Raw genomic sequence first — 14,710 nt, 5'->3', positions numbered from 1 at the left:
ATATGGCTATCTGTCTGAAAATTGGAGTTGGACCTTTCAACAGGATAATGATCCTAAGCACACTAGCAAATCCACCAAGTTATGGCTCAAAAAGATGAAACGGAGGGTTATGGAATGGCCTAGGCAAAGCCCAGATGTGAATCCCATTGAAATGTTGTGGGGGGATTTGAAACAGGCAGTACATGCAAGAAAATCCTCAAACATCATGCAACTGAAAGAATATCGCATGGGGGAGTGGTCAAAAATTCCAGCAAGCCGATGTCAAAGACTGGTGGACAATTATGCAAAACATCTTCAAGAAGTTATTTCTGCTAAATTGGGCAATACTAGCTTCTGAGGCCAAGAGTGTACTTATTTTTTCCACAGAAGAATATCACATCTATTGATATTTCTGTTGAATAAATGAATGAAAAGCTAATTTTCCTTGTGGTTTTGCTCACGTATATCAACTTTATTAATAGGCACTGTTTCAGTGATGATCAAATGTTTGCTTGTCCAAATATGTCAAAAAAGCCAACAATTTCCATAGGTTGTACTTATTTTTTTTACTATGACTCTATATATAAAACCTTTCTATATCATACATCTTTCTAGTATCTTGCATCCTGCTGGAATCATGATGGAGACCCAGTGCAGTTGCTGAAGATAAGTGAGAATGTCAGCAGTTTCAGACAGTGTCTGCAGGACAACCCTCACTACCTACAGGACAAAGTGCAGCACTATTTTAAGGTAATCAACAAATTAGATAATCTAATTAATGATAACATTCAATAACCACATGAACAAATTCACAAACCCTAAAAAGCCTCCCAGCACAGCTCGGTAATAAATTTTTGTTTTGTTTGTTGTGTGGATTTCGAGAACTTCAGCTGCTCTATTTAATTGTGTGGTAACTGACTGTGATGTGCAATTTATGCATGATGAATCTGCACTGGTGTTAGGGGGCACATGGTTAAAACAACATCATGCAAGTTGTGGCCAGGCATTTTGTCACTGCCATGTGTCTGTCAATCATAACTTTGTGTTCATGGAAAATTTTTCATGTGCCCCATTCATGTTCATTCACCTGAGACTTGTTTATATTAACATAGTGTTACAACTCCATACAAATCCACATCAGCATCTGCAGTAGTTTGCTGTACTTTTAATGCAATTTTTAGTTTTGCTGAACCCCAGTAGTAATATTGGCATGGATTTTTTAAAATTTATTTATTGTTTAACCTTTTGATCTTTTATTAACAAAAATACTCTGCTCTCATGGATATCAAACAAGTGCAAACAAAACACAGGTTTATCCAATAAAAAAAATTTTCTTTGTTAAATATGTGTAAAACAACTATTGGCACTCCTATGAATGTGAGAAACCTATATCTGAAGTATATTCCCAGAGTTTTCATTTTTTAAATACACAGTATTTTTGTGAATTTTTTTTTTTTTTTTACAAAGATCCAAAGGTTAAACAATAAAGACAGCCTTCTTTGCTCATATTTACCAAGTGTGCACATATTAGTGTTAGGCACTGTATGTCCATACAATTTGTCAAAATCAAAAGTACAAACTTTGCATTTTTTAGCCAGTTTGCATATTTCATGATACCCCATGGATAATCTACAAGTCTCATTGATAAATTATATTTGTCACTGATGATGTCTCACTGGTTGTGGTGAATTGTGTGCGTGTATAGAACATGGTGTCATTAAGTACATTAAGATGGTCCTGGTGTCCACTATAATTGACATTCATAAAAAGGCTAATATTTTTAAACACAAACAATTTAACTGCTTTCAGAACTAAATTTATTATTCCTGACACATTTTACTATACAAGAATATATCTGATAATCATAATGAATATATTAAAAAATAATAAAAATACAATATTTTAGTTATCTTTCTTCTTTCCATAAAATGTGCTTGTTCTTGAGCTGGCCATTTTGGATGCAGTGTAAGAAGAAGCCTATAACATGACACATCACTAGAAAGCTCAGGATGTCCTCTGTATAGTACAGTGTGTGTATGTATGTGTGTGTGTGTATATATATATATATATATATATATATATATATATATATATATATATATATATATATATATATATATATATATATATGAGAGAGATAGATAGAGATACATAGATAGACATAAATAGATAGATATAGGGAGACAGATAGATAGATAGAGATGTATAGAGATAGATAGATAGATATAGGGAGACAGATAGATAGAGATAGAGAGATAGATAGAGATGTATAGAGATAGATAGATAGATAGAGGGAGATAGATAGATAGAGATGTATAGAGATAGATAGAGATAGATATAGGGAGACAGATAGATGTATAGAGATAGATAGATAGAGATAGATATAGGGAGACAGATAGATAGAGATAGAGAGATAGATAGAGATGTATAGAGATAGATAGATAGATAGAGGGAGATAGATAGATAGAGATTTATAGAGATAGATAGAGATAGATATAGTGAGACAGATAGATAGATAGATATAGTGAGATAGATAGATAGATAGATAGATAGATAGAGATGTATAGAGATAGATAGATAGAGATAGATATAGGGAGACAGATAGATAGAGATAGAGAGATAGATAGAGATGTATAGAGATAGATAGATAGATATAGGGAGACAGATAGATAGAGATAGAGAGATAGATAGAGATGTATAGAGATAGATAGATAGAGGGAGATAGATAGATAGAGATGTATAGAGATAGATAGAGATAGATATAGGGAGACAGATAGATGTATAGAGATAGATAGATAGAGATAGATATAGGGAGACAGATAGATAGAGATAGAGAGATAGATAGAGATGTATAGAGATAGATAGATAGATATAGGGAGACAGATAGATAGAGATAGAGAGATAGATAGAGATGTATAGAGATAGATAGATAGATAGATAGATAGAGGGAGATAGATAGATAGAGATGTATAGAGATAGATAGAGATAGATATAGGGAGACAGATAGATGTATAGAGATAGATAGATAGAGATAGATATAGGGAGACAGATAGATAGAGATAGAGAGATAGATAGAGATGTATAGAGATAGATAGATAGATAGAGGGAGATAGATAGATAGAGATGTATAGAGATAGATAGAGATAGATATAGGGAGACAGATAGATAGATAGATATAGGGAGATAGATAGATAGATAGATAGATAGATAGAGATGTATAGAGATAGATAGATAGAGATAGATATAGGGAGACAGATAGATAGATATAGGGAGATAGATAGATAGAGATGTATAGAGATAGATAGAGATAGATATAGGGAGACAGATAGATAGATAGATAGATAGATATAGGGAGATAGATAGATAGAGATGTATAGATATAGGGAGACAGATAGATAGATATAGGGAGATAGATAGATAGAGATGTATAGAGATAGATAGAGATAGATATAGGGAGACAGATAGATAGATAGATAGATAGATATAGGGAGATAGATAGATAGAGATGTATAGAGATAGAGAGATAGATAGAGATGTATAGAGAGATAGATAGATAGATAGATAGATAGATAGATAGATAGATAGATATAGGGAGATAGATAGATAGAGGTGTATAGAGATAGAGATAGATATAGGGAGACAGATAGATAGATATAGGGAGATAGATAGAGATAGATATAGGGAGACAGATAGATAGATATAGGGAGATAGATAGATAGAGATAGATAGAGATAGATATAGGGAGATAGAGGGAGATAGATAGATAGAGATGTATAGAGATAGATAGAGATAGATATAGGGAGACAGATAGATAGATAGATATAGGGAGATAGATAGATAGATAGATAGAGATGTATAGAGATAGATAGATAGAGATAGATATAGGGAGACAGATAGATAGATATAGGGAGATAGATAGATAGAGATGTATAGAGATAGATAGAGATAGATATAGGGAGACAGATAGATAAATAGATAGATAGATAGATAGATATAGGGAGATAGATAGATAGAGATGTATAGAGATAGAGAGATAGATAGAGATGTATAGAGAGATAGATAGATAGATAGATAGATAGATAGATAGATATAGGGAGATAGATAGATAGAGGTGTATAGAGATAGAGATAGATATAGGGAGACAGATAGATAGATATAGGGAGATAGATAGAGATAGATATAGGGAGACAGATAGATAGATAGATATAGGGAGATAGATAGATAGAGATGTATAGAGATAGATATAGGGAGACAGATAGATAGATAGATAGATAGATATAGGGAGATAGATAGATAGAGATGTATAGAGATAGATGGATAGATAGATATAGGGAGATAGATAGATAGAGGTGTATAGAGATAGATAGAGATAGATATAGGGAGACAGATAGATAGATATAGGGAGATAGATAGATAGATAGATAGATAGATATAGGGAGACAGAGAGATAGATATAGGGAGATAGATAGATAGATAGATAGATAGATATAGGGAGACAGAGAGATAGATAGATAGATAGATAGATAGAGGGAGATAGATAGATAGAGATGTATAGAGATAGATAGATAGAGATAGATATAGGGAGACAGATAGATAGATATAGGGAGATAGATAGAGATGTATAGAGATAGATAGAGATAGATATAGGGAGACAGATAGATAGATAGATAGATAGATAGATAGATATAGGGAGATAGATAGATAGAGATGTATAGAGATAGAGAGATAGATAGAGATGTATAGAGATAGATAGATAGATAGATAGATAGATATAGGGAGATAGATAGATAGAGGTGTATAGAGATAGATAGAGATAGATATAGGGAGACAGATAGATAGATATAGGGAGATAGATAGATATAGGGAGACAGATAGATAGATATAGGGAGATAGATAGATAGAGATGTATAGAGATAGATAGAGATAGATAGATAGATAGATAGATAGATAGATATAGGGAGATAGATAGATAGAGATGTATAGAGATAGAGAGATAGATAGAGATGTATAGAGATAGATAGATAGATAGATAGATAGATAGATAGATATAGGGAGATAGATAGATAGAGGTGTATAGAGATAGATAGAGATAGATATAGGGAGACAGATAGATAGATATAGGGAGATAGATAGATATAGGGAGACAGATAGATAGATATAGGGAGATAGATAGAGATGTATAGAGATAGATAGAGATAGATATAGGGAGACAGATAGATAGATAGATAGATAGATAGATATAGGGAGATAGATAGATAGAGATGTATAGAGATAGAGAGATAGATAGAGATAGATAGATAGATAGATAGATATAGGGAGATAGATAGATAGAGGTGTATAGAGATAGATAGAGATAGATATAGGGAGACAGATAGATAGATATAGGGAGATAGATAGATATAGGGAGACAGATAGATAGATATAGGGAGATAGATAGATAGAGATGTATAGAGATAGATAGAGATAGATATAGGGAGACAGATAGATAGATAGATAGATAGATAGATATAGGGAGATAGATAGATAGAGATGTATAGAGATAGAGAGATAGATAGAGATGTATAGAGATAGATAGATAGATAGATAGATAGATATAGGGAGATAGATAGATAGAGGTGTATAGAGATAGATAGAGATAGATATAGGGAGACAGATAGATAGATATAGGGAGATAGATAGATATAGGGAGACAGATAGATAGATATAGGGAGATAGATAGATAGAGATGTATAGAGATAGATAGAGATAGATATAGGGAGACAGATAGATAGATAGATAGATAGATAGATAGATATAGGGAGATAGATAGATAGAGATGTATAGAGATAGAGAGATAGATAGAGATGTATAGAGATAGATAGATAGATAGATAGATAGATAGATAGATAGATATAGGGAGATAGATAGATAGAGGTGTATAGAGATAGATAGAGATAGATATAGGGAGACAGATAGATAGATATAGGGAGATAGATAGATATAGGGAGACAGATAGATAGATATAGGGAGATAGATAGATAGAGATGTATAGAGATAGATAGAGATAGATATAGGGAGACAGATAGATAGATAGATAGATATAGGGAGATAGATAGATAGATAGATAGATATAGGGAGATAGATAGATAGAGGTGTATAGAGATAGATAGAGATAGATATAGGGAGACAGATAGATAGATATAGGGAGATAGATAGATATAGGGAGACAGATAGATAGATATAGGGAGATAGATAGATAGATAGAGATGTATAGAGATAGATAGAGATAGATATAGGGAGACAGATAGATAGATAGATAGATAGATAGATAGATAGATAGATAGATAGAGATGTATAGAGATAGATAGATAGATGGATAGATAGATATAGGGAGATGGATAGATAGAGGTGTATAGAGATAGATAGAGATAGATATAGGGAGACAGATAGATAGATATAGGGAGATAGATAGATAGATAGATAGATAGATAGATAGATAGATAGATAGATAGATAGATAGATAGATAGATAGATATAGGGAGACAGAGAGATAGATATAGGGAGATAGATAGATAGATAGATAGATAGATAGATAGATAGATAGATAGATAGATAGATAGATATAGGGAGACAGAGAGATAGATAGATAGATAGATAGATAGATAGATAGAGATGTATAGAGATAGATAGATATAGGGAGACAGATAGATAGATAGAGATGTATAGAGATAGATAGATATAGGGAGACAGATAGATAGATAGATAGATAGATAGAGATGTATAGAGATAGATAGATAGAGATAGATATAGGGAGACAGATAGATAGATAGATAGATATAGGGAGATAGATAGATAGATAGAGATGTATAGAGAGATAGATAGAGATGTATAGATAGATAGATAGGGAGACAGGTAGATAGAGATAGATAGATAGAGATGTATAGAGATAGATAGATAGATAGATAGATAGATAGATAGATATAGGGAGACAGAGAGATAGATAGATAGATAGATAGATAGATAGATAGATAGAGATGTATAGAGATAGATAGATAGATAGATATAGGGAGACAGAGAGATAGATAGATAGATAGATAGAGATGTATAGAGATAGATAGATATAGGGAGACAGATAGATAGATAGATAGATAGATAGAGATGTATAGAGATAGATAGATATAGGGAGACAGATAGATAGATAGAGATAGATAGATATAGGGAGATAGATAGAGATGTATAGAGATAGAGAGATAGATAGAGATGTATAGAGATAGATAGATAGATAGAGATAGATTTTATATATATATATATATATATATATATATATATATATATATAAAACACATTTTATACAAAATTTATAACAGTATGTTTTATTTAGTGACTGCTTAATAGGATTTAATTTTTCCTTTATTGACCTTTACAAACAAACTTTAAAAACCTTACTGTCAGAGAGTGAGGCCAATGTTTGTCACAGAATGACTGATTACAGTTCGTGTTTCAGGACAACACACACAGGCTGATATTGTCTATGAGCCCAGATGCACAGTATATGGAAAAACGAAACAAAGCGGAGCAAGAAAAACTCCAGCAGAAAGTACAAGCTCTCACTGATGCTGACTACAAAGACATCTATGAAAAAGGTATGAATCAGAAGACCTTTTTAACAGAACCACATAATCATCTACAGTGTCATCCAGAATTTTTAGCACCTTTTTAGTGGCTCGCATGCAGATTTAGAAACTTAAGTCCAAAAGTTCTGTCAGCATTTTCACAGGGAAAGTGTTCATGAGTGCAGTTATACATATTAACGCACTCAATTTTCTCTAAACTTTGGTAATAGTGTAGTGTATCAGATGAAATAAGTGCCTTATTAAGATTATGCAAATTACTTGCATGTAGTACACACCTCTAAGGTTTCCAAGATTTTTATTGAGTAGAAGCCGACAGGACCGGACCAAAAGTGTCTAGACCAACTTCTTTGCACTTGCATTTAAACCCCACAAATTTTCAAGGATAGAAAATATGGACTGAAATGAACATAATATTTAATGTTGCAATGTAACATGTATGCAAGACACAATTTAAAAATAAACATTAAAAAGACTAATACATTGATCTGTAAATGTGAAATTGCTTTGAAATAAGCATATAATAGGAGTCTAGTAGCCAGGAATTAATGTCGGGGGGGATGAGATAATATACTAAATTAAATCGCCGTATGATCTATATGAGTATATTGAGAAATGTTATGTGCTCATGCATAAACTGATTAAACAAACTAAATGATGGTTTGTTTGACATTTAATAAGTTCAATATGGAATACTAACAATGACTTCATGACCATTTATGTACATCATTGTTGCACAAAACATCATATGACACACATAATGTGCTGCACTGTATGTTGACCACCCACAAATAAACGTTCAGAACTGTCATTAAATATTTCAAATGAGGTTAAATCCCCTAAAGCTGCACCTCACTCAAGCCTACATCTCACAAGAAAAATGGGCTTAATTCCAGGGTCAGAATTCTAATTGAAGTTGATGATTGGGAATCGGTGTCTTCCCAATGAACAACAACACTTAGAATCTGGAGGTGTTGCGATTTAAAGGAATTTAGTGTGCAAGGAGTCCATGCATCATCACCTCTGGTCCTCAACTCTGTTTTATGCAAACTCTCCCTTTTGTGTGTAGTTCTCATGTCTGAATAGTCCTCTATCTAAAGTCTTTATACAGAGTTATGAGTGAATTATTTAATATAATTGCAGACCATTAAGATAATAGAAACTGGTATTATTGATAATAATAATTCTAATATTAATAATTTTGCAGAACTCCTGTAACAAGAGATACATGGGTAAAAACTTAACACAGTTTACACAAAGTACCTGTGCATAACATCAACAGGTACTAATGTCTATAGTTCAAAAGAAAATCATGAGTAGGACTGATTAACATATATTAAGAGAACCAAACATGTTCCGTAGTGTCACAGTGTCTGGAAACAAACCACCATGCCAAACACTTGGGAAAGCAAGGAAAAATGTTATAGTTACATTCAAAGTTTGGCCTTGGGTTGATGACTGAGATGCGTGGCCGAAAGTGTCCAGTCATTGTGTGGTCCCTCTGGGAGTAGCAGAAGAGAACACTTGAGTAATCCAGAAGCTTCATGCAGGAGCTCTTCTTCTGAGGAGTATGAATTTAGCTGAGTTTGTTGTGGGTATCAGCTAAATGTTGAAATTGATGATTGGGAATCAGTGTCTTCCCAATTAATAACAACACTTAGAATATGGAGGTGGTGTGATTTAAAGGAATTTAGTGTGCAAGGAGTCCTCTGGTCCTCAACATTGACTTGTTATCCTTATGACTGGGAGGTGTTTGGAGGGGCATTATACTTCCCACTCCTCTTACAGGTTGGGCCTTTGATAGTTGGGTATTCATTTATCCTATGTCCTTGTGTGCAACTGTTGTTTCATACAACCTTTAAAACTTTCCCAATGTCTCAAGCATGATATTACCTTTCACTTAAGATCAAACAAGGCAGGTTTGGTGTATTCCATGTACAGGTTTTTTTTTATTTATTTATTTATTTATTTTTTTAAGGGCAAATTGCACATTCATGCAACATTATATCATTGCACCGATACACATGTCACCAAATGTTTATGAATGTCCTGTGAAATTTCTATTTCAATATCAAAGAAAATGCTTCTATTGTGAAACTGTGAAAGTTGGCGGTATCCCCCAAGAAGAGCGTGTGCGCAAGCATGTGTGTCCTTGCTTTGAGCAGTTCCAGTACATGGTTGGGTCATAAACCCATCTGTACCTGGCATGGGTCAGTAGAGATCACACATTCTGGTGGAGGAATGCTCTTAAGTGTTGTCTGTCAGACAACCTTATTTAATGATAACCTCGTTGGAGTTCTCATGAACTCTTTCCTAGTACCAGTGGCATGTATTTTGCCAGCAGTAGGTGGTCAAGGGTGAGGTACTTGGAAGCCCTAAAATGAGCTAATGTTGTTGAGCTACATTTATGACACCATCAAATCCATAAAACTAGAATCAGGTGTTCAAGATTGGGTGCCGGTGATTAGAACCTCATTAGGGGGTGCCGGTGGAACGTGTCTTATTTATATCCCGCTCAAATCTTGTCTGGTTTCCCTTTGTTATTGAGGTGTGTGGTGCCATCATGCGAAGATCTTAAGAGTTCTGTAAGGGCTTCAGAAAAAAGTTTTTGGATGTCAATGAGTCTGGCAAGGGATTTAAAAAGATCTCCAAAGTATTTGAAATGCATCATTCCACTGTAAGGAAAATAATCTACAAATGCTGCAGATTTCAAATGATTGCCAAATTTGCCCAGGACTGGCCGTCCCAGCGAATTCAGTTTAAGAACAGACCATCTGATTGAACAAGTCATCTCCAAGAACTCCAAAATTTCATCACAGGATCTGCTAATAAGAATTGCAACTGTTGGTGTCAGTGCATGCTTCTACAATCAGAAAAAGATAGCATGAATTTGACCTGCATGGGAGGCATGCCAGGAAAAAGCCTTTGCAAGACTACAGTTTACAAATGAGCATATAGCCAAAGACCAGGTCTTTTGGAATAATGTGCTCGACAGATGAATCAAAGATAGTTGTTTGGCCACAGTAACAGCAGACATGTTTGGTGCAGGCCTAAGACAGCATTTCTGGAGAAGTACTTCATTCCAACTGTGAAGCATGGGGGTGGACATTTTTTGGTTTGGGTTTGCTTCGCTGCCTCAGGGACTAGACAACTTGCATTCATTGATTCAACTATGAATTCTGCATCATATCAAAGAGTGCTTGAAGATAATGTGAGAGCATCTGTCCAGAAGTTGAACCGAGAGTAGACCTTTCAACAGGATAATGATCCTAATCACACTAGCAATTCTACCACGAATGGCTTTGAAAGATGTGGTGGAGGGTTATGAAATGACCTGGACAAAGCCCGGATTTGAATCTGATTGAAATGTTGTGGGGGAATTTGCAATAGGCAGTACATGCATAAAACCCTCAAACATATTGCAACTGAAAGAATATTGCATGGAAGAATAGTCAAAAATTCCAGGAAGTGTGATGGACAATTATGTAAAATGCCTACCAATATCTATTGATAGTCTTGTTGAATAAATGATTAAAAAAGCAAATTTTCCTTGTAGTTTTGTTCAAGGATATCAACTTGATTAATAGGCACTGTTTCAAAGATGATCAAATGTTTGCTTGTCCAAATATGTCAAAAAAGCCAACAATTTCCATGGGGTGTACTTATAGTTTCCTATGAATGTATATACATTATGGCTGTAAAGCTATGCCTTTATTTGTATCTGTATAGTGTTCAAAATATTTGTATCTGTTTTTGTCTTTGGATTTAGTATTTATACCAGATATCACATTATTTATCATGTGAACCCCACCACTATACCCTGGAAACAGTTAAATAAACAGGGCTGTTGGGGAAAAGAAGTCATTTTCATTCACAAATTATAAAAACTTTGTTTTATTTATTAATCCTTTTTGTTAGTTATAGTTATAACTTTATTCAATTCCTAAACCAGGTGTCCTGTGAAAATTTCTGGCAAGCTTTCTATTTTCTGACTAATGTAACTGAGTGAGCAAGCTAGATATGTTTTCAAAACAACAGTGTCTTTCCCATATCAAGAAATTCAGTTGGCAACAATAGCATCTAATATTATTCAAAGATCTTAAAGATTTACTTCAAGTATTAAGTATATTACATTCCAGAAAGATCAGAAAAGTTCACTGGACAAACAATCAGAATCTATTATAAAGTTGGATGAACTCTTAAGTGTTTCTTGGGTCATTTATATAGTATTGTGTATATAAGGTTCATTTAAATGATTCGCGTGATACAGTTCAGTGATTTTCTTTCAGTTGAGTTGATTAGTGACCACTGAACTTGCTTGAACTAATATTTCAGGCTTACAGTTGCTCTCTGAGCACAGCAAAATTCACGATACTTCCTGCTTACCTGCCCTAAAGGTGTCTGACATCGAACCCACCATACCACACACATCAGTGCAGTTGGGTACTGCAGGTAAACAAGGCCATACACATGCAAAGTACATATTACATCAAACCCTTCAATTAATGTACTTTTTAGTTGTGCAAAAACATGTATTTTCCTGTTCAGTTAAATTTCTTAACTATAATTGTATTAATTTAATTAGGGCCCAAGCCTCAAGGGTGCAAAGAGTAGTACTCTATCTTTATTTTCCCTTAATACAAATTTCACAATCATGCCAAATTTGGTCAGCATGGTGTTAAGATATCCGTGGTGCTAAATTGCTAAGAAATATTTGATATCTTAAGCAATATTGTCACGCTATGCAAACAGATAGTGTGGCTTAATTGCAATGTGCACTGTGGACCAAAATGCATACATTTGTTCAAAGATGGGGCATAGACACATGCAAATGCCAGTACTGACTCATGAAGGAGTATTGGCAATTGCTGCACCTTTGGTGTTTGGGCCCACCAGGTGTTCCATGCAGCTATATTTTTTTCATTGCATTTTTTATTGCTGTAAAGCAGACATAAGTATCTTGTTCTATTTCTGTTTTCCAGGAGGAGTGCCAGTTCAGTACTGTGAGCAGCCTACTAATGGCATGGTGTATTTTAGAGCCATGTGTAACCTCAACACCCTCCCAGAGGACCTGAAGATTTATGTCCCACTCTTCTGCAATATTATCACTAAGTGAGACCTAAAACAAGCCCTAGCAGTTTTACTTGTGGAGGTCTTTTACTGCTAGGAAATTAAATGTGACATATGATATTACATAAAACCTGTCATATAGGTGTGGAGTTGAGTAATGGTATTGTTTGTCGTATTATTGATCATCCTTTAATACATTCAGTTTTGTTTTAGTATTTAAGATTATGTAATGTGAGTAAATATGGTAAATCGTTTGGGTGTGGGAGTTCTATAGAAGTTATAGTTCAGTTACAGTTCTTATGTTTTTTGTAATCCCAGGTTGGGCTGTGGGAAACTGGATTATCGGCAGCAGGCCCAGAAGATGGAGCTGAAGACTGGTGGTATGTCTGTGACTCCACAGGCCATATCAAGCACAGCTGATCTTGACATGTATGAACAGGTAAATACATAAGTACAGTATCTCACAAAAGTGAGTACACCCCTCACATTTTGTAAATATTTGATTATATCTTTTCATGTGACAACACTGAACAAATGTAAAGTAGTGAGTGTACAGCTTGTGTAACAGTGTAAATTTGCTGTCCCCTTAAAATAACACACAGCCATTAATGTCTAAACCACTGGCAACAAAAGTGAGTACACCGCTAAGTGAAAATGTCCAAATTGGGCCCAATTAGCAATTTTCCCTCCCCAGTGTCATGTGACTTGTTAATGTTACAAGGTCTCAGGTGCGAATGGGGAGCAGGTGTGTTAAATGTGGTGTCATCGCTCTCACACTCCCTCATACTGGTCACTGGAAGCAGACAAAGGACGTGGATTACTGGAACCATGTCCTGTGGTCTGATGAGACCAAGATAAACTTATTTGGCTCAGATGGTGTCAAGCATGTGTGGCAGCAACCAGGTGAGGAGTACAAAGACAAGTGTGTCTTGCCTACAGTCAAGCATGGTGGTGGGAGTGCCATGGTCTGGGGCTGCATGAGTGCTGCCAGCACTGGGGGGCTACAGTTCATTGAGGGAACCATGAATGCCAACATGTACTGCGGAATGCCTTCGGAGACTGGGCCGCAGGGCAGTATTCCAGCATGATAACGACCCCAAACACATCTCCAACATGACCACTGCCTTGCTAAAGAAGCTGCGGGTGAAGGTGATGCCAAGGGTGAAGCCAAGCATGCCTCCAGACCTAAACCCTATTGAGCATCTGTGGGGCATCCTCAAACGGAAGGTGGAGGAGCACAAGGTCTCTAACATCCACCAGCTTCGCGATATCATCATGGAGGAGTGGAAGAGGATTCCAGTGACAACCTGTGAAGCTCTGGTGAACTCCATGCCCAAGAGGGTTAAGGCAGTGCTGGAAAATAATGGTGGCCACACAAAATATTGACACTTTAGGCCCAATTTGGACATTTTCACTTAAGGGTGTACTCACTTTTGTTGCCAGCGGTTTAGACATTAATGGCTGTGTGTTGTTATTTTAAGGGGACAGCAAATTTACCCTGTTATACAAGCTGTACACTCACTACTATACATTGTAGCAAAGTGTCATTTCTTCGGTGTTGTCACATGAAAAGATATAATCAAATATTTACAAAAATGTGAGAGGTGTACTCACTTTTGTGAGATACTGTATGTCTGTGAAGTAAACAGGCATAAAAATTATTTTGAGTGTCTAGAACAGAGCTACAGAGCTGAGGACTCTTGGAGCCCCAGACATTTTCAAGCAAACTGTGAGATATAATCTGTCGAGCAGGTTTTTGGTCTGCCCTGGGTCTGACTGGTGAATGGAGAGCTTTGTCCAAAAACTTTGTTAAAAGTTAGGACCACCATCCAAGTTTGCCAGCCCAGTGGTGCTACCCAAGATGTCCTTGCAAGTGGTGTATTTACTACACAACCCCAAAAATATCTAGTGCCATTTGTGACTGAATCATCTACACCTGCAGCCTTGCAGTTATAAAGACGCATAGTGGTAAGATAACCTCAGGCACTAGGGACTTCGACTTCGACACTGCCTGCTAAAGGGAGGACATGTTCACTAGATTAAGGAGTTCC

At 35.4% G+C, this 14,710-nt stretch overlaps 1 protein-coding gene across 7 annotated transcripts in view; it reads left to right on the top strand.

Moving 5' to 3' along the window:
• Positions 1-14,710, top strand: part of pitrm1 (pitrilysin metallopeptidase 1) — a 101,551-nt gene that overhangs the window by 63,007 nt on the left and 23,834 nt on the right. For 6 of the 7 annotated variants that reach the window (XM_047162484.2, XM_017495337.3, XM_047162487.2 and 3 more), the window contains exons 13-17: positions 595-729; positions 7,463-7,601; positions 11,925-12,041; positions 12,572-12,701; positions 12,978-13,098. In XM_047162484.2, the coding sequence (XP_047018440.1) occupies positions 595-729; positions 7,463-7,601; positions 11,925-12,041; positions 12,572-12,701; positions 12,978-13,098 (642 nt within the window). The remainder of the gene's footprint in view (positions 1-594; positions 730-7,462; positions 7,602-11,924; positions 12,042-12,571; positions 12,702-12,977; positions 13,099-14,710) is intronic. The other variant, XM_047162485.2, reaches the window with a different exon arrangement.

The sequence above is a fragment of the Ictalurus punctatus genome, chromosome 20, assembly GCF_001660625.3.
Source record: "Ictalurus punctatus breed USDA103 chromosome 20, Coco_2.0, whole genome shotgun sequence".
Classification (NCBI taxonomy): Eukaryota; Metazoa; Chordata; class Actinopteri; order Siluriformes; family Ictaluridae; genus Ictalurus; species Ictalurus punctatus.
This window is presented reverse-complemented; position numbering and strand designations above follow the sequence as displayed.